General features: G+C 42.3%; 2 protein-coding genes across 4 annotated transcripts; both read right to left on the bottom strand.

Annotated features, from left to right (window-relative positions):
* Positions 1–367: 367 nt before the first annotated feature.
* ptgdsa (prostaglandin D2 synthase a) lies at positions 368–5,120 on the bottom strand. Of its 3 annotated transcripts, none has more exons than XM_076079641.1 (8): positions 4,208–5,120; positions 3,956–4,130; positions 2,755–2,894; positions 2,554–2,630; positions 1,216–1,326; positions 1,024–1,125; positions 899–930; positions 368–778 (listed from the first exon to the last, which is right to left on the bottom strand). In XM_076079641.1, the coding sequence occupies exons 2-7, from the start codon at positions 4,049–4,051 to the stop codon at positions 899–901; spliced, it is 558 nt and encodes a 185-aa protein (XP_075935756.1). In that variant the 5' UTR covers positions 4,052–4,130; positions 4,208–5,120; the 3' UTR covers positions 368–778. The 3 variants fall into 3 exon arrangements, with proteins under 3 accessions (XP_075935756.1, XP_075935755.1, XP_075935757.1); XM_076079640.1 differs by having other exon boundaries at positions 3,956–4,087; XM_076079642.1 differs by lacking the exon at positions 1,216–1,326 and having other exon boundaries at positions 3,956–4,087.
* Positions 5,121–5,268: 148 nt separating this feature from the next.
* slc27a4 (solute carrier family 27 member 4) lies at positions 5,269–21,742 on the bottom strand. The gene is made up of 14 exons (XM_076079639.1): positions 21,336–21,742; positions 19,683–19,844; positions 17,514–17,724; positions 17,182–17,365; positions 14,930–15,088; positions 13,609–13,678; positions 13,348–13,439; positions 12,864–12,973; positions 12,392–12,601; positions 11,988–12,114; positions 11,564–11,701; positions 11,277–11,441; positions 10,711–10,857; positions 5,269–9,852 (listed from the first exon to the last, which is right to left on the bottom strand). Exons 2-14 carry the CDS (start codon positions 19,841–19,843, stop codon positions 9,695–9,697), a joined length of 1,932 nt encoding a protein of 643 aa, XP_075935754.1. The 5' UTR covers position 19,844; positions 21,336–21,742; the 3' UTR covers positions 5,269–9,694.
* Positions 21,743–23,420: the final 1,678 nt, after the last annotated feature.

The following is a 23,420-nucleotide window of genomic DNA, read 5'->3' as shown; positions in this document are numbered from 1 at the left end:
ACGAATCAATACATGTCAGAATTTAACAACTGATAATTACTAGGAAAAAGGCCAGATTGCTGTCTGCCACATGTGTCTCTTTTGAAAGTACCACCAGAGTCACTGTTTTCCTGATTCTACACAAAGCGTCTTTAACCAGATTCCTCACAGTATCCTGATTATCATACGTGCTGTGTGATATTAGGTGACATATATAGCTTTGATATTAGCTTGTTTCGAAAACTCTGGTTCACAGCAGAAACATACTGATGTGCAGTCAGGTGTAGTATCTGCCCCCTGGTGTTCATAAGTGAACTACACCACTTCACACGGAAGCACAAACTGTGGAACGAACACACACACACGCACATACGCACACGCACACACAGGAGGTTAATATGGTTTATTTGACTATGTCAACACTTTGAAACAGCACATCTGATTACATTCAGGTGGTAAACATTAAAAACTCAGAATTTCATTCAATTAAACTGCCTGATCAGCCAAGAAAAGGTTGGTGATAGGAATTTAGTTATTTAAATAGCCTGGAGGTAAATATTGTCTGTTAAACTATTGAAAATAATGTAAAACATGACATAACAGAGAGTGACAAATACATTTCATCAGCTATATTTGCTATGTGTCATCTTTGTAGCCTCAATGATGATGTTTGCTGAGAGAGAGAGTTCTTTGTAGCACGACATGCGTCAAAGTAAATGCTGGGAAAAAGTGAGCCGGCAAACAAAGAGCAGCACGTCAGGATACGCATGCCATCGTCATCTCGGGCACATCAGAGAACCTACAGGGAGACACACATTCTCATTTACACTGAAGGTGTGAAGTCACTCACACACCTGAATGTACAAGTAACTCACCTGGTTGTCAAATTTTCTAAATAAAATAAAAAAAAAAGACTTACCTAACGCCCAGAACTTGATGGTGGGCAATTTTCTGTTGGCCAAAAAACATAATAGAAAACTTCAGTGTCATTTAACCCTCCCCATTATCTGTGTGTGCACTGCATATGAGCTCCCTCTACATTACCTGCAGGAGGTGGAGTCAGAATAGAGTCTCTGGGGAAACCTTGGGACAAGGCAAAGGCTTTAAACTTCGTAATTACATCAATTCTGACGGCTTGAGAGCGACCTGCAAACAAGAACAAAAACACATATAGTGAGTGTTGCCTCTTCATGCTAACATGCTTAGATGTGACGTAAAAATGAGTCTGCGTCTCACCGTAAAGCGCCACCTGTGTGTATTCTCTGTTAAAAACCTTTTGTTTGAGAACCACGGCGTAATCAGAATAGTTTGTGTCCACCACTGTGATGTCCTTCACCATGTTATGGCCTGACAGAACACACAACACAGAAGTGAAGGACAAAGACTTCCTGTCATTCAATATTAAATACGGATTAAACCAGAGAAATATGAGAATGAATGGTAATCCACGTGAGTGACACTGTCACGCTCTTTGTAGAATATTTAATAAAATCTATAGTAAAAAGTAAAAGAACCTACAATTTGGGTGACTTGACTTGTGATTAGGGATGAAATTGTCCATATGAAATAGATAAAACTGGATGTAGTGTACCAAACGCCACCATATTAAAACATTCTGTATATAAATGAAAATATAATATAATTTTTAATACATGTTTATATTATAATTCAGTATATGTCCTGCAGTATTACAACAGTAAAAAAGAATAAAACATATATGAATACATGTAGTATAAATAAATCAAGATGAGCATGCATTTGAAATATATTACAAATTTACAGCACAAATGCAGGATTTACAATCACGTGAACAGCTGTCTTCAATGTTAGATATAACATAAATTAAAAAGTCAACAATTGTAAAAATTGTTGTCTGTAAAAAAACTGTTATGAGGAAAAAAAAGTACAGATTATTTTTCTTAAAGGTAGACATTGATTAAAAACAAACAAACATTAACATGTATACAGAGTGCATACGTGCATCATATTAAAAAAGTACGGACAAGCCAAAAATATAATATTTCTGCTTTGCTTTTATTTCATTTCTTGCTCTCTATTTTATACATACATTTTATTGGGGCCTCAGTAATAAAGCCACACAGTAGCTCTGGTCATTTTAAAGTCACATATTCCATACATCCTTTAATCATGTATGTCTGCCACCTCTCTCTCTCTCTGCATACAACCACTCTGAGCTCTGCATCCTCGCTGCCACACTGCTGCCTATACTTCCACATGTGTGTGGTTTATAAGCTCAGGGATCACATTTGTTCCAGAGCGTCACATGACAGAGACACATCACCAAACCTAACATGTGTATTGACTGAAATATTTCTCACATGTCTTGCGTGGGCACTGCGGCTTTTTTTTTTTTTTTTTTTTTTAAATCTGTGTGCTTATTGTAGTTGTTTGCTCAATACTTTTGCAGATCCCAAATTCAATTTTGTCCTACTGCTGCGGGCACTCACTGAGTACCAGGCAAATATTTACATTGTAATTGAGCAAAGTCACAGAGCTTACTAAAAAGCCTTTCTCTTCTCTCTTTCTTGTCAGGTTAGAAGTGAGCAGACTTACGTGTGCTGAAGTAGGTGAACTGTCCAGGTACGCTGGTCTTCTCATAGTTGTACACCTTTGTCAGACAACCTAAAGGTCTGAAGCACACAGGGGGAACACATGTCTTTATCTTTTCTAAACATCCCCCGGATTCCTCTCTTCTTTGACCGTCCATTTACACAAACATGTACTGTACTATATGTTACGCGCGCACAGACTCACGTGGCTTCCCACATGGTGAGGTTAACATTGCCGTTTGGCAGTGCTGTGATGATGCCCACGGATGCCTTCACTTTGTCTCTGAAGGGGGTAAAACTTGAAGAGTCATAGGCCAGGCCCACCCGGTACCATCTCCCTGCAAACTAAACACACACACACATATCGGTACACTTAAGTGTAGATATCAAAGATCTTGAGTTTCTGTTAATTTCACTTTACTACTACACTTGTCCTGTGCATACATTTCATTTTTTCATTGTCAACACATCCCAGGAAAACACCAAAAACCAACTGTTGTAAATTAAGTCAATACTTGTTGGTAGGATCAATTCATTGATGGGTTTAAAATAAATTCTTTAAGGAACATTCACCATTTTGTGGATGTTTGTTTTCATGCATCCATGCATTTTCAGTGGGAAAACAAGTGAGCAGTATTTGTACCAGGTTGCAAACGCTGCCGTTAACCACAGCATTTCCTCACATCTGTATATAGATCCTTTGAAACACTGACTGGACGGAGGGACAGAGTGTGATTGTTGAATTCAGGTGGAACATCCTGATTTTAACTAACATGACAGAGTTTGCGTTCTGCTTTAAGTGATTAGCAATGTTCCTCATCCGCTGTAGCATTTTCTCTTTGAGGCTATGTAGATAAAGAACAGACAAAGGTGGAGATCATAGCGATAGTTTCTGGCTTTGACATTTTACATGAACCCTCACCAGAATGGCAAGTGACTGACCTTTTGATAAATATGGAACAATCACACCAGGGATCTCTAAAATGATTCTGGCATAAATCCAGTTACAAATCAGCCTGAGGAAACCAAAGACGAGGACATTTCTAATGTGTTTAGCGTGGGGAAATGTCAAGCTAACCTCTCTCAACCTCTTGTGTGTGAGGAAACCAGGAACATATGGATTCACTAATGTATTTATCATAACAATTGCAGCTGAGGGCGAGACTTAAACCCAAAATTAGTTTATTTTGGGTAACCGACTGAGTAGCTGATCTCAAATAGGAATGGACATGTTCTCACTCAGAAAACACACACCCCCACACACACCCCCACACACACATACACAGTGTTTCCTTACCAATGGAGTCTGTGGATAACCAACAAATAGTGAGAGCAGAACTTTTTTAACTTAACAAATCAAAATGATTCAAACACATTAATGCGAAATAAACATGCGTCTGTCTTACCATCCGTAGGTTGAAATCTCTCTGCGGCTTCACGTCTGCGTCCACCATCATCACGCACAACATCACCATGACAACAGCGACCGCAGCGGTCCTCATGGCTGCGAGGAGAAAGGAAGCGGCGAGGTGGACGGGCTGAAAGGTTGAGAGAGGGTAAAGGACCCGAGCCTAGAGAGAACTGTATAGGCAGTCAAACAGACAGGTACAGAGTGGCAAAGCCTGTGGCAATGTTTGTTTTTCTCCTGATCCACCCACCTGGTTGTCAGCCAATCATCGCTTGAGATCAGGGAACAGTGGCCAAGTGTTGGGGATGTGTGGTTCCAAAACAACCCCGACTTCGACTTGACTTCCCAGAGGTGCAGTAATAGAGCATGCGCTTGTGGTCTCTAAAAATCAGCTGAAGCTCATGTGCTGCCGTCACAAGCACAGACACGCTGGTTTCACGAGGTGCTGTCCCACATTGACAAAAGAAAGAGGAAACTTAGAGGGATCAGTAAGTTCTGCATCTAAAGCCCTGACACTGGTGGGAAATCATTCACTTTAGTAAAAGTAACAATGACAGACCATACAAAAACTAAAAATACAAGTAAAGGTTTCAGTATTCAGAAATATTAGCAACTGAAGTGTCAAAAGCAGTTTCACGTTCCTCCATTTCAGTTTTTCTGTCCTGATAGGTTCACAGTCTTGGTTGTGTTGTCCCACGAAAGACAAATAAGTAAAGATAAATGAAACAAAAGGGGCATTTACTAACACTTCTCACAGTTCAAGGTAAAACTAAACAATAAAAAGCTCAATAATTTGGATTTCTGAGCTCAGCTCGAGTAGCTTGACATTGCTAAAATTGATTCCATACATGTCTTGGATTAAACTGCAGTGTGAAGGAATCTCCTTGTTTTACAAGATATTGAGGTCCTCTCTGATGCATAAGTCTCCTTTTTCCTATTTGATACAGTACTAAATGTAATATGTGAACATTTCTATAGTACTGTGTAAATTATAGGACTGCCTACTTTTTGTAATTATACGATTGTATGAATCTAATTAGATTATGAATCCATAACTTATATTAAAATTAAAATAAAAAACACCATCCAGTGTGACCCAAAGTTAACTGCCTAACCAAATGATTGGTACATTAAACACAGCGTTTTTAGGGCAAATGTCAGTGTTGAAACAGTTGAAACTAGTGTTGGACTGCCGCCAGGATGTTTTAGGTTCTTAACAGTCCAAATGTGTCTGGATTCACTGAACACAGCCGGCATCAATGAAACCTGATCAAATCTGCTCAATCACAGCAACAGTCAGAGCCCAAGTGCAACAATTTAAATAGGTTTTATTAATAATGATTTTCCATTTGCAGCACTGCTTTTATCTCATTTTCTTGAAATGCATGTATACAGCGAGCCTTCAGTGGACAAGAGGACATCAGTGTGTGTGTGTGTGTGTGTCTCACACACACATACACAGCACACCTCACACACCTCCCCTACACACACTCCACACAAGGCGAGAGCTGCCGCCTGTGCAACGAGACAACAAAATAAAGTAATAATTAAAAAAAACAAAAAAAACTTTCACACATATAGGCAGGTGCGTATAAACTCGTTTCCTTCTCTAGCATTGCTTGATGTTCCTGAGGACCACGACAGGGGAAAAAAAACAGACAAACAAAAAGTGCAAAAAGCAGTGTGAGAAAATGTTGATCAGAGGCATGAGGGACAGCGAGACCAGAGACACAGCCGGGGTTTCTGGATCACGGTCTGGTGAGTAATGATCTCCACATGCCAAACTCAACTGTGACCATAGAGGTGACTTGTTCTTAGATCACCAGTCCCTTTTTTTTTTTTTTTTTTTTTTAACAGTGCAATCAGAGATATCTTGACTGATTTCAGTATGAGCTACTGGTGACGGTTTAATGTCAACTGATATTCACATCGATCAGCATGGCTCGACAACATTTTTAGTCTCAGTGTATTTGGGGGGCTGGGTTTAAATTGTTTTAATGTATCATGGAATGAATTCAAAATATGCAGAGGGTCAAGAAGAAATGGCTAATTTGTCTCTTAGATGATAATATATGAAAGAAACAGGGTCAATTGATTTCAACCAATAATAATAATAATAAAAATATCAACAGGCATATTAACACATTTAAATCTATTTCAAATGTGGTTTATAAATATATCATGTGTGGTTTCATTTTCACCAACACATTTCCATCTACAGTAGTTTTAGTTGTAGTCATGAGGTCTTTTCATTAAAGGACAGCATGGAAACGTTCGCTCTCTCTGTCTGATAAAGGACACAGCGCACCCGTCTGGTCAAACAGGTGTCACCCTGCACCACAGAGCCCTCACTCCCTTCAGCCGACTCATCTGGTTTGCCGTGGACTTTTTAAATCATCTATTATCACACCAATTGGATCCAGAAAAGGTTGCTCCCTGGCTGTTTCCTAGTGCCTTTTATAAAAAAAGTTAGAAAAACACAACTGCCCTTCGATTGTCTTACACTCATGCATGAATCCCGTTTTATATATATATCAATATATATATCAAAATCACAAATGCTATGATTTCACGCAAAGAAAACAAAAGCAAAAACATATAGCAGTGAAACAATCAAAGTATAATTAACAGTTCCTTCAAAAAATAATAATTTAAACTCATAAAAAAAGAAAGAAAAGAAAAGAAGAAGTGGAAACATCTTATTCAGAGCGCTCTGCTGTGGGACTAGTCAGGCTTGACAACCCTCAGCCACAAGCATCATAACAGCCAAACTGTGTTCCCTTAGATACATAACCTTTACATCACAACATCATCATCGGTCACTCATTTGCTTTTTCAGACATTCATGAGCACATTTCCCACTCATCATCAAAGAATAAATAAAAGTGAAAGAGCGACTCATTGACCCACAGAGGAAGCAGAGATGAATCTAGATGTCTGTCAAACGGCTTTGTTGGCCTTTTCCTCCCAAACAGGGGAAATGATAGGTGAGAGCGACTTTGACGATCACTGCGGCAGACCGCAGCTGTCGAGCTCACCTGTGTCAGTCAGTGCAAAGGTCGAACTAAGGAAAAGCCGTTTAAACATATCGAGAATCGGTTTGCAGAAGACAAAATAACCAAAGCATTGGCGCAATAAAACTCATGAAGAACAATACGTCCTCGACACTACAGCCAGTTACACAACCACTGCTGGCAATGGCCAGCCTGGCTGTACTGTGGAGGACTTAGGATGTGGCCAGTTTAAAAAGTATGACTAAAAGTCACAGGGTAATGGCAGACCACGCACAACACACATTGGCAAAATATATCCGAGAACAGTTTTTGAGTGTGTAGTTGGAGCTTTGTGTCACCAGACCTCTTGAAGGTTCTCAAAAAAGAAACCGCCATCAAACACTAAATGAGCTCCAAATAGGAAATATCTGACGTGTATTCAAATACCGTTTTGTTACCATTGTCTGAACACGAGCACAGCGAGATGAAGCAGACATGGCTGAGAGTGGAGGCTCGGTACCTGACGGACACAGCGAGGATCAAACACAGGTGCCAGCTCGAAGGGTCGGATGGCCACGGACAGAGAGGGAGGAGAAAGAGGGAAGAGGTTTGAGATGAATCGAAAGGATTGGGCTAGTTGGCAGACCGATGATAAAGGCGTAAAGATGCTGAGCAAATGGAAAGTTGGGTGAACAATATCTATAAGAAAGAAATAAGAAGTCTAGAAGACAAATTAAGGTTAGGGTTTAGACGAAGACCAGAGGAGACTCAAAGGAGAAGTCCTAGACAAGATGCTACGACGACAGCAGCCTCGCAAAACGTGGACTCTTGCCCAATGACGCATCAACACAACCTCTTCCTGCACCCGGCAGGATGACGGCAGCAGTCGCTGGACAGCCACGGACTCTTCAGAGTAAATGAGCTCCCATGATTTAGGCCAGCTTTGCGAGGCTACTGTGACAGGGAAGTTGGAGATTATGGTAGGCAGAAGCCGAATGGATTAAGTCTAACATGAGGAAGCACATGAGATACTATGTGTGGGCCAGGGCCTGTGAATCTGGGAGGTGAACTCACAGTAAGGCACAGTGCTCTGCTTGCGTGGTCGATGATGCTCATTCATGCTACTACAACCGCTGATGACAGCTACTGCAAACAATGGACAAAACATCGATGACAAAGCACATTTCCTCTTCTTCTTCTTCCGTTCCATTTCCACGCCGTGACAATGTCCCCGCTCCCGACTTTGACTCTTTGGGCTCTCTTGAATCTGGCAGTACATCCCTCCTTAGCACCAGAATATTGTTGAAAACACGAGTCCTCGTCGATCAGATGATTTGGTGCTTCTTTATCTTCAGTCAAGTCTTCTTCATACGTTTTAGAAGAATTCACACACACCGTATGATAAGACAAAACCTGCACAATACAGCCACACGAACATACTGCATGTCAGCTCAGTATATAAGTCCTGTTTATGGAAATAGCGCCGTGTATTTAGCCCAGGGTTGAATCAGCCAGATCACTTGACTTTGTGCATTTTGCCCCTTTGTTTTTGAGGACTCCAGGAGTTACTGAAGGATTTGGATACACGTGAAGCAAAAACAACCATTTTCACTATAACAAAAGAGAACAACACAAAGCAATACAACTTTCATATCATCTTAAATATGTAAACAAACACTACAACTTAAATATATTTGGTGTGATGCAGACATATTTAAATACAAATCTTTGTTTTATACCAGCGCTCATGTGGTGCGGCTGATTATTGCACTGCAAACGCTGGAGCCCTATTGCACTTTAGATCTTTCAGCTTCAACCACTGGTCTAAATTAACATCTGCAACCGTGGGTCACATGTCAAAGGCTTTCCGAAATCCCCATCATCTACACGGTGTTCCCTTTTTAAAAAAAACAGCAAACAAAAACCTTGGTGTCCTTTGCTTATTTTCATCTCAAGCTCTGTAGAGCGTGGTGCAAATGAAGACAAGGAGACCAGACAGGTGCAAGAAATATTATTATATAGTTAACCTCATAAAGCTGTGGTTGTCATGCAGGTTTGTCACTGCTGATTGTGCAGGTGAAGTCGGTGGTAGAGCCTCCAGTCTTTTACGAAACAATCTGGCTGACAAACAGAGGGACAGTTTAGGTCCTCATAGGTCCCTCTGTTGTCCCACACACACACTTTTTGTACTGATTCCATTTTACTTCTCAGCATCCTTTAAGTCTGTGGATACCTGTAGTTAGTAGTTTTTGCATTCTGGATGCCAGGCAACTACTACTCCACACATCCCTCCCAGGTGTGTCCCCCCCAGCAACACATGGTGTGATGGACCAGGGTGGATTGGCGTGGCTGCTTGAGGCCTGTGTGGGCAGGGATTGTGTGGCTATGAACGGTGGTTTCAAGTTACCAAATACTAAGTTTGTGCCTCTCTCTGTGTTTGCTGAGGTAGCGAGAGGAGTTGCTGGGGATGGATGGAGTGCTGTGTGTGTGTTTGTGTGGCGTGCATAAGTCTGCTTTTAGGGATTTTAAAGAACAGGTTTTGGGAATACAATGTGTGTGTAGCTGTAAATTTAAAAAAAAAAACATTTGAGTATGGGTGCAAGGGAGTGTGTATGGCTATCACTTTATATGTATTTTATTATGGGGACATGGTCCTGCATTCTGCTATTCTGGTCACGCAATATCGTCTTCTTTGCTGTATGTGTGCGTGTACATGTGTAGATGTGTAGTGGTCAGCCTGCTCATCACAATTTGTGTTTTCCTGACAGGATGGCGCGGTAAAGCTCGTCGTCCAGCTGCACATAAGACCCTCTTCTGGAATCCAGGAAGTAAAGTTTGTCCGACACTGCGCTGGGGTCAAAGCTGTCCCGACGCAAGTCCATCTTCTGAAACTTATACGTTCCTGAGAAAGAGACAGAGAGATTATGTAGGTATTTCACTTCGCCTGAGTGCCAGCGTCTTTTTTTCAATTGTTCCAAATGAGGAGGGAGTTCAAAAATCACTGGTTACGTCACTGTAGAAAATGAAGGAGAAGCTTGTTTTGGCTGTGCCTGTCCATCTAGAGCTGTATATGTCAGACAGACACTGTCATAACACAGACCGAAAAGCCCATTAGTGGGAGCAGATCGGTCGGGCAGATAAAGATTGCTGCTGGTGAGTGTATGCTTTTATGGCCGTTGTCTCCAACGGAACGTCCATCTTGCCTTACAGCTGTCAGATTGAGCGCTGACGGCTCAGTATGAGGTCAAGCATCCACCGGTTGGTGCTCATGGTGGAAAACCAAGGTCAAACAAATAAATAGTGTCCAACTAGATAATAAAAAGCGGCGATGCTGGTCCATCATACAGCGCTGGGATAAAGCGCTCCCAGTGCCTTGCTGGCGCTTTTCTGCCAGAAACAGACGCTACAGTATGTAGACACAGACCCTTAGAATTACTTCACTGTCTTACTGCTTTTAGAAAAATAAAAAACAAACTACTAGTCAATTAAATGTTAACTTTTAATGAGTAATATTTAGAGCACACAGTATAATTTAGAGCTGTAACGATAGTCAATTAATCATTTATCTGACTGTCAGAAAGTCATATTTCAAGCAAAACACATTTTCTGGTTTCAGCTTCTTACATAGAGGAGGGGCACATTTTAAATGCTGTGTTTACAAATGGCAAGCAACAATATGAAAACTGTACAAATCAATCAAGTTCAAATTCAAATCAAGATTTTCAGAAGCGGACAAACGGCAGTGAAAAGAAAATCCTACCCGTCTTGTTGACCTCCGGAAGGAATCGAAGGAATACAGGTCTGGCGTAGGGAGGAAGAGCCTTCTCCATGTCATTCACAAACTTCTCCAGGTCAGTAGAGTGAAACGGATCAGCGATGGCGGCCATGCCGGCCTTTCCCTCGGCTCCTGTGCACACAGAAATGGGGACGTCAGAGGACTAATTCTGTGGCCCACTGAGGTTGAAGGTCAGACTAATGTTCTCTTGGAACAGTTAGTCTGTGTGTTATTGCTGTTGTGGCAGCATGCATTTCATATGTTTTCTGCTGTGATCTGTCCGACTTGTGTATCTAATATTCAATGTAATCACGGAGACAGGAAAGTGTCATCTGTGATTCTTCTCTGCGGAGCCTCAACGACAGCTCTGCTTTATATGTAATGACATTTAAAAATGGTACAATTCACTTTATGTCACAATAGATTATCAGTAAGCCAAGATACTGCAGCTGCGATTACTATAGTATTCCACACAGCATGGTTCTTGTTATATATATCTGTTCAGTATTCCATTAAACAAATATTCAATCATGCGTGTTGACAGATTTTACCTGGCACTTCCACTCCATAGACGACTACATCTTTCATGTCTAGCAGCTTGCTGAGAGTTCCCTCCACCTCGGTCGTTGAGACATTCTCTCCTTTCCAGCGGAAAGTGTCTCCTGTACGGTCCTTGAAGAACATGTGGCCGCACTCATCCATGATCAACACATCACCTGGTGAGAGAAGGGGGGAGCCGATAGAGCATATTCATTTAGTGAGTCAGCATGGTGTACAATGAATAACTCAATATGCATGTTTGTGTGTGTGTGTGTGTGTGTGTGTGAGTGACTCTAACCAGAGAGATAGGCACTGTCTCCCTTCTTGAAGACACTCTGAGATATCTTCTTGCTGGTTGCCGATTGGTTGACATAGCCATCAAACCTCCGAAGAGGGTCATTCTGAATGATCCTGCCGACTAGCTGCCCAGGTTCACCTATAAGAGAGAACAGCAGAATGTATGAATGCATAACTGCCTATCATTTTGGCTAATCACATATAAAGTGGATTGTTTGAGCTCCATCAGGGGTTTCAGAAAGGACTAAGTGTGTGTGACTGTATGTCTACAACGCTTACACAATGGACTTTGTTGAAGCCTTGTTGTGCGCCTATTTACCTGCGCTTCCTGAGGTATTCTTCTGCTCAACACCCCCACTCTGTATGTGCTTTTAAGCTTACCAAGTGTAAAGTTGATGTTTAATAAGTGTATAGATTAAACCTACCAGGTTTACAAGGAATACAGACGCCATCAGGTCCCCTAATGAGCTCCATGGTCTCCTCATCAACCCTCACCAGTCTGATGGGGTAGACGAAGGGCAGGATCCGACTGTTGAAGCCACATGCACCAATCTATAGCACAGACAAAACAAATATGAACAAGGCGTACCAGTTCCAACCAGCCAAACTGCAATGCTGTGTGCTTTAACATGAAAAGGGTCAGAGAGAAAAGCAACGTAATGTGAAACTCTCTGAGGTGAGTGGGTGGTGGTAGTCTTAAGGATTTCAGAAGAGGGTGTTTCACAACACTACCAACTAAAACGCACAACACAAAGCAAATCTTGACAAAAAAAACAACCGAAAGCCTGTTTGGCGAGAGCATCATTACCACTTCGTTGCACATTCCCACCTTGTTATCGAAGTTGCCCAGGCTGCAGTTGCACTCTGTGGCTCCGTAGAACTCTGCGATCTGTGGGATGTTGAAGCGGTTCATGAACTCCTCCCAGATGGACTGGCGCAGGCCGTTGCCCAGTGCCATGCGCACCCGATGTTGTTTCTCCGTGTCCCGAACTGGCTGGTTCAGCAGGTATCGGCAGATCTCACCAATGTACTGCACAATCTGGAGGAGAATGGAGCAGGATGATAGTGAGAAACAGACAGAGCAGAGATATGAACAGACTAATCATTGATTGAACACCAAGCTTACAATAATGAAAAAAGGGATTCAGAGAGATTAACTGGGGGAAGAACATGAAATCTTGAGATTATTTTTTAAAGAAAGTGACAGGTAAGACATCTTTGGAGTAACACTGTGAGATTGTGGTGTGTTACTCTGCCCACCAAATCTTTGGCAGTGACTTGTAATCGACATTATTGCTTACAGTGCAGTTGTATTTGGCACAGTCGTCCCAGAAACGCGAGGCAGAGAACTTCTTCCGGATGACTACAGTCATGCCATGTATTATACACTGGCCCACTCCCACAATGTTACCTGTGGTTAAAAAAAGATTATGAAATATCGTCATGGTCATAGCATGATAGCCTCAACATGGAAACATACAAAGACATCATTTAAAGCAACAACATGCAACTTGTACCCCATTTTCTGTAAGCGGAGGAAGTCAAGAACACCGAGACTAAGTGTGTGCGAGAATAGACACTCATTCAAAAACACAGGTCAACAATAGCAACTCCAATTGGCTTCATCCACTATCTTAGGCTGGATGCTGTTTCAAGCTAAGTTCACCAAGATGAACATTATAAAGGTACTCAGCTGACGCAACGAAACATGAGGGAAAGTTACAGAAAGTTGCAGATTTTAACGTATAAAATATCAACTTTAATCCCACACATTTATAGTTTTACCTGCGGAGTGGTAGAGAGGAAGGAAATCGTACAACACGTCATCTGGAGTCATCCTAAAGCCATAATATACCAAGGCTGCCATGCGGTAGTACCTGAAAACCAGGGTGTGGCACGAGAAGAAAGTCAAAACAACACCGACGAGTTTTATATATTTGTCTTCCAACAGTATTTATACTACACATGAAAGCGGCACGGATCAACGAAGAGAGCAGCTGCAGGATTCCTGTGTGCCTGTTAGTGAGCCGCACGGCTCCTTCCTACCTGCTGTGCACAACGATAGCAGCTTTAGGCATCCCAGTGGTTCCCGACGTGTAGATGTAGAACAGGCGATCTGAAAAAAGAGAGCAGGGTGAGAGTGAGACAACTTAAATGTCAATAACTCAATGTTCTACGACTGGTTCGGTCATGCACTCAGGGGCGTACAAATTAAAGCTCTGTTATGTTCAAATGTGTTACTCTGTTTTTAAATACATTTTGCTGAATGCTCACTTCTGTGCAGGAGTGTAAATGCTTGGCTTCGATCCGTAATTACAGGCCTATTCACAGTTTTGATTGAAAGCTCATTTTGAATAGGTTACAACACTGATGCATAGAGGCAGAATAAAGCAGAATGCATTACTAACGATTGTAAAATTACACCAACAAGTCCCTTTTTTCCTCTGGGATAGTGCAATGTGTAGGCAAAGTGGTCAATGCTTAGACAGCACCATCCACTCCAAACCCAAACTCCAACATCCAGATGTGTACAAACTGGCTTTAGATTCAGTTGAGGGTTCCTTGGCCATGAACCACATGTGTTTGGATTTTGCTTTCCTGCTCACAACCGATTTTAAATAAACTCAAACCACTAAACAGAAGAAATACACGTCTGAGCTCCGAGTTACAGCCAGAGATCTGGATTATGGCGGCTATGTGCTAGCTTAATCCATATACATATTTCAAACCTCTTCACTGAGTTGTTGTCATTTGTATATCAGCGGAGTGGGTGCCAAGTCTTGCCAAGTGCGAACATGAGCAAAGGTCACAGGTTTTTATTGCTGCAGCAGTCAGTGATTAGATATAGTGTTCAAGAGCAGGAGTGAGTGAGCAGGTTTGTCCTTACGTCAACCGAAGCTTTCAAGAGAGATTGTACAGTATGCCCTAGAGATTGTAAAGCCCTCAGAGGCAAATGTGTGATACACAAGTATGGTTTACATGACTTGATTGTTAATATCTTGGATTCAATTCGTCCTCCTTTAACCCATGCACTGCAGTTGCCTTAGAAACAAGAAACCAATATAGTCTCTGGTGATGAGTCATCGGTAATTCCAAATAACTATAACAGCAAAAACAGTGGCAAATTCTGGTTGATCATAATGTCTGTATTACTTTGGTTAGAGTAAGTACTGAACTTTTGATTGACATTATCATTACTTATGACCAGGACATCTGTTGTTTTTTGCCAAATTATTGTCATTACACCACAGAAAACATCACCTAAAATGACTCCCAAAAGCATCTGTAAAATGTATTTTTGTTTGTTTGTTCTTGGAACGATAAACATTGTTGGTAAACTCGGATCCAGATTTGTTCACGGCCTTACCTGTGAAGCAGCGTTGCGGCCGGCTTGGCAGGTGAGACGGGGCGTTATCCAGCAGGGGCTCTAGGCACTCGGTTCCCTGAGGGACTTGTTTGGGGTCCCAGTCTCCTGAACAGAACATCTGCACCGTTTTTCCCATTAAACTGTGGACCTCAGACACCGCTGTGAGGGTAACAGAAACACATTAAAGTAGTGTTAATACATTTCGCTGTCCCAAATTACAAGAGGACTTCATGTGGCACAACATTTAAGCACCACAGCAGACAAGGCGAAAAAGGAGGTACATGGCAGAGTAACAGGGGACAGAGTAGGTTGAAATAACTTGGGGAGTCAGGTGGAAGGTGAAGGAGAGGAGAAAGGTGCAGTGGGACAAAAGGGCATGAGAGTATCAATATGTTAGAAGGGAGCAGCAAACAGCTCTCATACTTCCCCCTGTAAAAAGAGTGTATCTGAATCTAAAAGCCTTAAGTCATGCTGGCTCAGTATTAATGCTACTGGCTTGACTTTGTCCTGCTCTGTAGCAAAGACTCTGCATTCCCAATTACTTAAAAAGGTATAAAGCACATGACAAGTCCACGATCCAACACAAAACTGTTCCATCAACCCCGGGATGAACAGCTCAAACCTCATTCACTCTTTATAGCTGTGGAGATCGGGGCTTTTTTAGATTGGGCAGGGACCCAAAAGAGGGTGATGAGGAGATTGAAATAGAACCCTAATTTATTTTTGACCATTCAACTGAGCTGCTGCACTTTCATATCGTTAGTGTGTCCCAAGTCTAAGCAATATAATAACACACCGCAGGTTTGTATATTAGACATTAGAACAAGTAATTTGTTCTGTTTGTACTTAAAGAAACCTCCAAAATACACACATCTGATCATGTAATGTTTGATTTCAATCTTAAATCGAATTTGTTTATTTATTATTCAATGCAACAAATATAAGATCCAGACCAGTACCAAAAGGAAAACATAGGGATATAGATACTGAACGTTTGAGCTGCCTTGTGAGGAAATCCTAATTTATCTTACTGACATATTTCTCTCCAGGTCACTATGCCAGATAGTGTGCCGATCACCAACCATTGGGACTAAAATAAATATTTCAGGAAATCCACAGACAATACGTTGCCAATTATCAAGAATTTGCCTCCTCTGATTTCCAGATCTGCTCTTCCATTGACACCAATGAGATATCATTGGTTTGGTTTTAACACCACCTGTTCAGCCATTCTTAATAGAATTGCACCTTTTAAAAGAAGAACGCCCAAAGGAGACTTTTCAGCCATGGACAAATGAGGATATCCGTTCATCGAAGAGAATCTGTCGTAAAATCAGTACAGAAATGGAAGTTCCACGCAATTAACCGTTCACCTCGACAGTCAATTCAGCAGTTCAAAATGGTCGCGGTAACTAATTTGCTGAGATCATTGAGAGAAACCAGCATAACACCAGAGTGCTCTTTGAATTTATTAGCTGCACTACAGATGCCCCACCTAATGGCATTGAGCCCTCAACAAGAGATTTGCAAGCAGCTTTTATCCTTCTTTTCCAACAAAGTCATTAATATATAAGAAATGCTTTTACCTCACTGTCTCTTGTAACACCTGAATCTCCCAGTCATTTGTCCTGCTCTCAAAATATATTTAATTCTGTCTCAATTGATCATTTGGGCCAACACCATAACCAATACGATGCCGCCATACTGTCCTCTTGGTATCCTTCCCACTCGCTTCTTTGAAGTGCTATACAAACATTTTTATATGAAATATTTGTATATGCTGTATGTAATTATTATCCAGTAAAGCTAAATATTGAATCTACATCTGCTACGTTGTCGTTTCAGATGTTTTTCCATACAGACCATTTATCAGCTCTCTTTCTGACCAACTCAGACCTTGAACCCGGCAGATTGATGATGGAGGCATTTCTCCAACTCCCTTCTTTCCATTCCATCAGCCATTTGAAGCTCCACTGGCTGATATTGAAGAGACACGTCCTCTGAAACCCATCTATCTTTTATGACCTCTGCTCTCTCTCTGCACCACTCACCTCTCTTATCACAGAGGAAACATAACAGCACTCATCAGCAGAAATCAGATCGTAAAGCCCTCCGAGACAATCTTCAGACTTTTGGCCATAAACTTGACAATGTTGCAACTATAACAAACAAAATCTGCCCCACATATCCTTCAGATGTTTCTCTAATCGCTAACTCTGCACATCCCCCTCCTCAATCCTCCCAGCTCTTACCTTCATTCAGCTCTGAGCCAAACACCACCGCCTTGGCATTGGAGATGGTGACACAGTGGACCAAGGCCTCTAGTCTCAAATTGAAGTTGATAAGAGCGGCCTCTACGCCGATTTTGGCCATGCCGAGCCAGAGGCCCACATACTGGGATCTGTTCTCCATGAAAAGAGCCACCACGTCGCCGTCCTGAAGAAAGAAACAACAAAAGGAGGGAGTTGTCTTACCGATTGTCATCAACCGATTGACTGAAGTTTATTTATATTTAACGTAAAGGGGCCATGTCATCTTTCCCCCCCCAATTCTTTCAGGGCTTTTTTGTTTTGTTAGGCCCTACCTCGAAACCCCTTTCCAGCAGCAGGTTGGCCACTCTGTTGGAGTACTCATCCAACTGTCGGAAGGTCCACTTCTCCCCAGTGCCCTCGAAGATCAGTGCCGTCTTGTCCCCGTGGCGGGCCACCGTTTCAGCAAAGATCTTGGGAATGGTGTTCTTCTCTCGGAGGTGGCGTCTGACATTCATCTTCACCTGCAATAGCACACCTGCCGCACTGAAGGAGCAAGAGAAAATATTATTAAAATGGAGAAAACAGACAATTTACAATAACTCTTCCTGGTATGATTCTGTTACAATGTTACAATTCTTGCGGCACAGTCTGTGGTGTTGATTTGTGTCACGTCCTCTGCGCACTAAATGCATGAATGGCAAGAAGTTGAACCAGAAACTTAAGATATTCTTTGGATAATGGTCAGCATTAATATAAGGTGTGCATAATTTGTAGCTAAAGGGCCCAAATTTGGAAAAGTACTAGTCATGTCATTCATAGTAATTTGATTTTCAAAGATAAATATTTATTAAATAGCTCATCTACATCTGTAGTTGACCAACTAAGTTCATCTTACTGTGCAAAACGTAACAACATAAGGCATAAAACATTATGACAGAGATACCTGGGTGGGTCACGGGGCAAAGTCTGCCTAAATGGAAGGACGTCACTTGATAATTTACATTTATGGTGCAAAGGCACAGATAATAGGCATACTCCAGAGTACTATATTATTACACAAACACCATACAAATACACTGAGCCAAGCTACCTCACAGCTACATTGTGGTGGTGATATCTTTTATCATTACACGGGATATTGGCTTCATGTTGGTCCAGATAACCATAATCTGTTATCTGACAGATTTATCTGTTATATGCTTCAGTCATTAGAACCCTTAGCTGTGTGGTGCGTATTCTGTTGCAACAGAGGAGCTGTACTTTGAAATTATCATCTTTCTCTCAAGATACTTTTTTCAGTAGTTGGAAAAGTGACTTTCAGTTCGATCTTTAATAAATCTGATATCATTTAATTGTGCTAAATTCTTCTTTCTTTATTTACATTCATACGTTTCATATTGTAAACAGAGGCTTTGCACCAACTAAACCACCCGGTGACAATCACGGCTACTAGCAGGGACAGAAATATGAATACTGGAGGTTGGGTTAGCTTACAAAGGCATTAAGGTGTGAACAATACTGCTTCTTAAGGAGGAAATACCGAAGGCTTGTCACAGTACATTACTAAATAGGAATATATGAGTCACTGGGGACAGGGCACGCTTTGCCAGGCTCAGATGTGGTCCATTTTTAACCTTGGGGCTTCAGCCATTATCAACATATAAATAATTACAACGCTATCAGAACTGCACTCAGAATGAGGGAGGGTTGTTTGCATATGAGCAAGTGCACACAACTAGGTAGCTGAAGCTAGTAACAGGCCTAAAGAAGAGGACACATACTTATGGCAAGCTCTTATTTTGAAAATTCAGCAAAATGCCTTTAACATACAGCCTTGGAAACTGTGATTTCTAACTCTCTAACCAATGAGAAAGCAGAGGCCATTTGTTTGTACACAGTGGGTCACAGAAGCACCGATTACTTCTGGTTTGGTCAGTTTGGCTTATAAGTCACGGAGAGGTCATTAACACTTTTACAATTTCCTGTTTTACCATGACTGGAGCTATAGAAGGAAAGAGGAAGTTAATCACAAACCAATTACTATGGTAACCTCCAAATGTAAATATTGGCTCTAGACAAGACAGTTAAAATATCTGCACTTTCCCATTCCTCTCTATTGTCCTTTGTCCTTCAGTTCAGGCTACCTGCCATGTCAGGTTCTGAAACATGCACAACAGGAGTATGCAGCTTGTGGCCAACACTGGCTGTAAAAGCAGGCCAGCGGAGGAAGAGCCTCCGGTCTTTTGAATGAACACTGTAGGAATAATAACCCATTTTATAAAGAAGCCATGATTCACCTAATTGTTCTTAACAGTACATTGAGACAACGATAGGACTACAGATACGTAGTGTAGCGACACTGCACTATATTTTGGCTGTGGCTCCCTTTAGATAGTAAGACAACGTGCTTGAAAGACAAAAACATTAAAATGACATGAATGTTCTAGGTTTCATTAACACGTGAAGCGTGCCAACACATACACAGAATCCCCAATGCTTACTGTAAGTCTCTGACAATGGTTTTGGCAAAAATCCGCAGGAAGCTCCATCCTCCGCTTCCCAGGTAGAAGATCAGGACGGCTGGGAGAACCTGGTACCAAGGCAAGCCCACCAGCAGCCTAAACACGAACAGCAGGGCTGTGGAACACGCTAGACGCATCATCCTGAAAGAATGCACAAGCACGTATAAACATACACACACACACACAGATAATGGCTGCAGACCGCAGCAACAGTTCAGTAGGAGAAAGGTTACATGTGATTAAGGAAAGCAAAGAACACAGATTTTGAACATTCCCCCGATAGTATTTAAGGAAACCACTTCAAGAATGTAATCTATGATTTTGGTTAGACATCCTGTGCCCAAGTTAATCAACAGACTCTGCGAGCTGGCAATAAATGAGGAAGGGGTTACCCATATGTAACTATACTGTATATTGTCATGCAAGTGTTCACACACATGTAAAACAAAATGCATTTTGTCTCACATGGGCAGAATAAAACGGAGAAAGACCCTGAGTTGTATTTTCTCTTGCAGTTGAATAAAACCCAAGGCTACGGAGACCTTGGGGAAGTCCTAACGCAACACAAAGTGTCTATAGTGCCGGCTGAGAGCAGCAGAGGACAGCGTGTGTTGCCATTGGTGTTCAGTGCCACCTGATAGCTAGGAAGATGATCCTAAAGCAGTACACGATAGGCTTACATAGGCTGCTGCATGTTATATATTCATTAGCCTATAGAGAAAAAAAAAAATAAACTGCAGGATTGTAATTTCACAACAACTGAGCATATTTGAAAGATATCCGTTTTATGGCTGAAGGCCTGTAGCTCTTTCTCGCGAGCCAATAAGCTGACTGGATATGTATTTGCTCTGTCTCCCTGCATGAGGCTGTAATGATGATGATGGCTATATCACAGTGATTCAATATGCCTGCTGCTATAATATAGACCAGCGCTCTGTGTTACAACACTATTATTCTGAATGTACCACGGATCAACATGATGGCATTTTTTTTTTTTTTTTTTACAATTTTAGGGAAAATTATTAATAAATTAAGAGCTTCATCAATAAAAAAAAAGCTTCATCATTCGCCGCCGCTACACCCGGAAATCCAAGAAGCGCGTAGCATCATATTGCGGTAGTGGATGGGGGAAATGATAGCGAGGCTCAACCCACTGTTGGTTAGACTACGCCTCGCTAACCATGCCATGTGCGCGTTCAGAGCCAGGGCCGTGCACAGTTATTGAACAATATTCATCGTGATATACCTGATGTAGTTTATCGTGGGCACAGGCGCGCCTGGGAAGCAGGATGCGCACCATATTGCGCGCATCGGCTTAGCTCGGAGGCGGATGGACAAGCGCGAGAGCAGCCTCTTTTAGGGAGACGATGCATGCTAAAATATGCAGTCCACGTTCACATAAATGACCTCTCATGGACCGAGAGCTGCCCGATATTAAAGTGTCGCGCCACCTCCCGAGTCCCGTGAGTGGGTCGATCGCCCACAAGGTTGACAGAGGACAATAGTCACAGCTCGCTCTCTTTCTCCTAGCGCACACAATAACCAGAGCCATCCGTTGAAGTTGGACATCGAGGGGGCGCACGGTCAGCTCGGTCTGTGGCTGGGGTGATCGGTTTATCTTTGCTTACATACCTTGCACCTCGTTCCCCCCGTCACAGCATGTAGGTGCGCAGAAATCCCAGACGTGAAACCCGTTAGTGTGCGATCTCGACCCTGATCGGCTTACAGGCTAGCCTGGTCGCCCCGTCCGCTCCTCGCCGCTTGACAGAGTCTCACAGAAACGCACGAAGAGACAGGCACACACGCACCGGGATCCCCTCCTGCTGTAATACCACAATGAGCTGCTGCCGCCGCTCCGCTCCTCTCCCGTGCGTCGCGAGTCAAATTCGCCTGACTGTGCGCGTCGACTTTGACCCCGCGATCATCATCCGCTCATTGTCACAATTATTGCTATAATATCTGGGATCATTGTAGCCGATAAGCTCGCTAGCAAGCGCAATTCAAATGACCTTATAATTTTCTTAGCTGCGCCCGCCCACCGCCGTCAGCGTCCCATCAGTGCATCAGGAATAAGCGCTGACGGACAGGTGCCTGGGCCAATCAGGGGGTGGTGGTGATTCCGCACACATCCCATCCGGTAGGGGCGGGGTCTGCGGCTGTGGTGAAGAGGAAATGCGGTGCGGCCTTGCCTGCTCTCGCCGACAGAAAGCGAGATCGGTTTCTACCCGGTAGTGACAAGGAGCCTGATGCGGATCCGTGGGGCTGAAAAAGGTTGCGCTGCACTGTCATTAATCACTCCGCGCCCGGCCAACAACGTGTGCTTTGAATGCGCATCCGTTAACTGAACGGGACCCGCGGAAGATCGAGGAATGAGGAAGAACAGGGTTGTCAAACAATAGCCTGTTCCTCTCTTGTAGGCGCCACCGAGGCCCAAGATCTACACTAAAAACCCACCAGTTTGCAGGTTTTGCCTGCAACCGAACGCTACATCAGCTGATTGCTTGAATTGAAAAGCTCTAGCATATCTGTGCAAACGAAAACCTGCAGTTGTCTTTGCGCTCACAAGGTTAAAAATACTGTGGGTGTAGCTTACACATACTTAAACGTACAGTCAGATGATTATAATTGTGCCACATAACCGTCAGTGGCAGTAAAAAGTTGCCCCAACCACATACAAAATGACATAAGGTATAATAACAAAATAGCCTTGCTGATTATGCAAAAAACTGAGTTAAATTCCTTGCCTGTGCAAAAATATGGCCAATAAAAAGGTGATTGTGATTACTTCTAAGCCGAGAATAGTCTTGTAGCACACGCCGACGCAATAGAATAACTTAGGCCCAGTGTGAATGACAGCCGGAGGCTGACATTTCACACAGCGTTCATAATGTCATGGAACACATTATTAGGGAACATTGCAAAAGACGTACTGTAAAAATAGTGATGTAAGACACTGCTGCAGGTCAGACGAGGTTACTTCCCTAATGATCTATTCAAGAGAGCCCAAATGAATGGGGATACAATTATTTCTAATTTCTATTTTCAAATAGTTGACTGCGTTTTCAACAATACCAAAGTCTTGTCACATAAAAATCAAAGCTTGACATTTATCTGGTTTCAACTGATACACGAACACTGTATATACCACACTGACCCCAGTATGTGAGATGTTAACCGAGTGTTAGGCGATTCACAAATCAGGATTAGGAAAAAAATAGGATGAGCTTTGACCTGCAAATGACTCTCTTGCCACCATTCACTCTCACAATTTCACATGAAGGAACAGACTCGCAAACACAGCATCAGTCCAAGAAGACACATTATCAGTGGTTCTCAGACAGATAAGGGCACGCCCAGTATATTATGCTGCTCGCCTCGGTTGTCTGTTCGGTACTCTAAAAATGTCTTGCAAGCACAGCAGCATTATGGAGTTTTTTTCTTTAAATACAGGAAGCAAATACCCAACCCTTTCTCTTTAGTTGAACTTCAGATGGTACAGTGGAGACAGACAGGAAACTGAAAAGGAGTGTGATAGTTACCTAACATCCTTTTCCCCTCCAGTAGAACTGTGGGTGGTGATGAACATGACCTTAAGCGGGATGTTAGCAAACTAACGGGTCATATTTTGGGTTGAATTCAGCAGACAGGCGTGTTATAAAAGAGTCTATCAAAATAAGCTAAATGTATTCATGTCAAATATTACCATTTCATTCCACA

Source organism: Anarhichas minor, unplaced genomic scaffold (genome assembly GCF_050575085.1).
Source record: "Anarhichas minor isolate MPS153535 unplaced genomic scaffold, ASM5057508v1 ptg000073l, whole genome shotgun sequence".
In the NCBI taxonomy this organism is placed as follows: domain Eukaryota; kingdom Metazoa; phylum Chordata; class Actinopteri; order Perciformes; family Anarhichadidae; genus Anarhichas; species Anarhichas minor.
Note: the sequence above shows the minus strand (reverse complement) of the source record. Positions and strands in the feature narration are given on the sequence as shown.

Excerpts from the sequence above, each read along its gene's own strand:
- ptgdsa (XM_076079641.1), bottom strand. The coding sequence starts at position 4,051 with ATGAGGACCGCTGCGGTCGCTGTTGTCATGGTGATGTTGTGCGTGATG. Across the intron at positions 1,327-2,553 it reads GTTCACCTACTTCAGCACAC|GCCATAACATGGTGAAGGAC; the intron begins GTAAGTCTGCTC and ends GTGTTCTGTCAG. Across the intron at positions 1,126-1,215 it reads CACACAGGTGGCGCTTTACG|GTCGCTCTCAAGCCGTCAGA; the intron begins GTGAGACGCAGA and ends TCTTGTTTGCAG.
- slc27a4 (XM_076079639.1), bottom strand. The coding sequence starts at position 19,843 with ATGATGCGTCTAGCGTGTTCCACAGCCCTGCTGTTCGTGTTTAGGCTG. Across the intron at positions 15,089-17,181 it reads TGGCTCAGAGCTGAATGAAG|CGGTGTCTGAGGTCCACAGT; the intron begins GTAAGAGCTGGG and ends TTACCCTCACAG. Across the intron at positions 12,602-12,863 it reads GTGCCAAATACAACTGCACT|ATTGTGCAGTACATTGGTGA; the intron begins GTAAGCAATAAT and ends ATTCTCCTCCAG.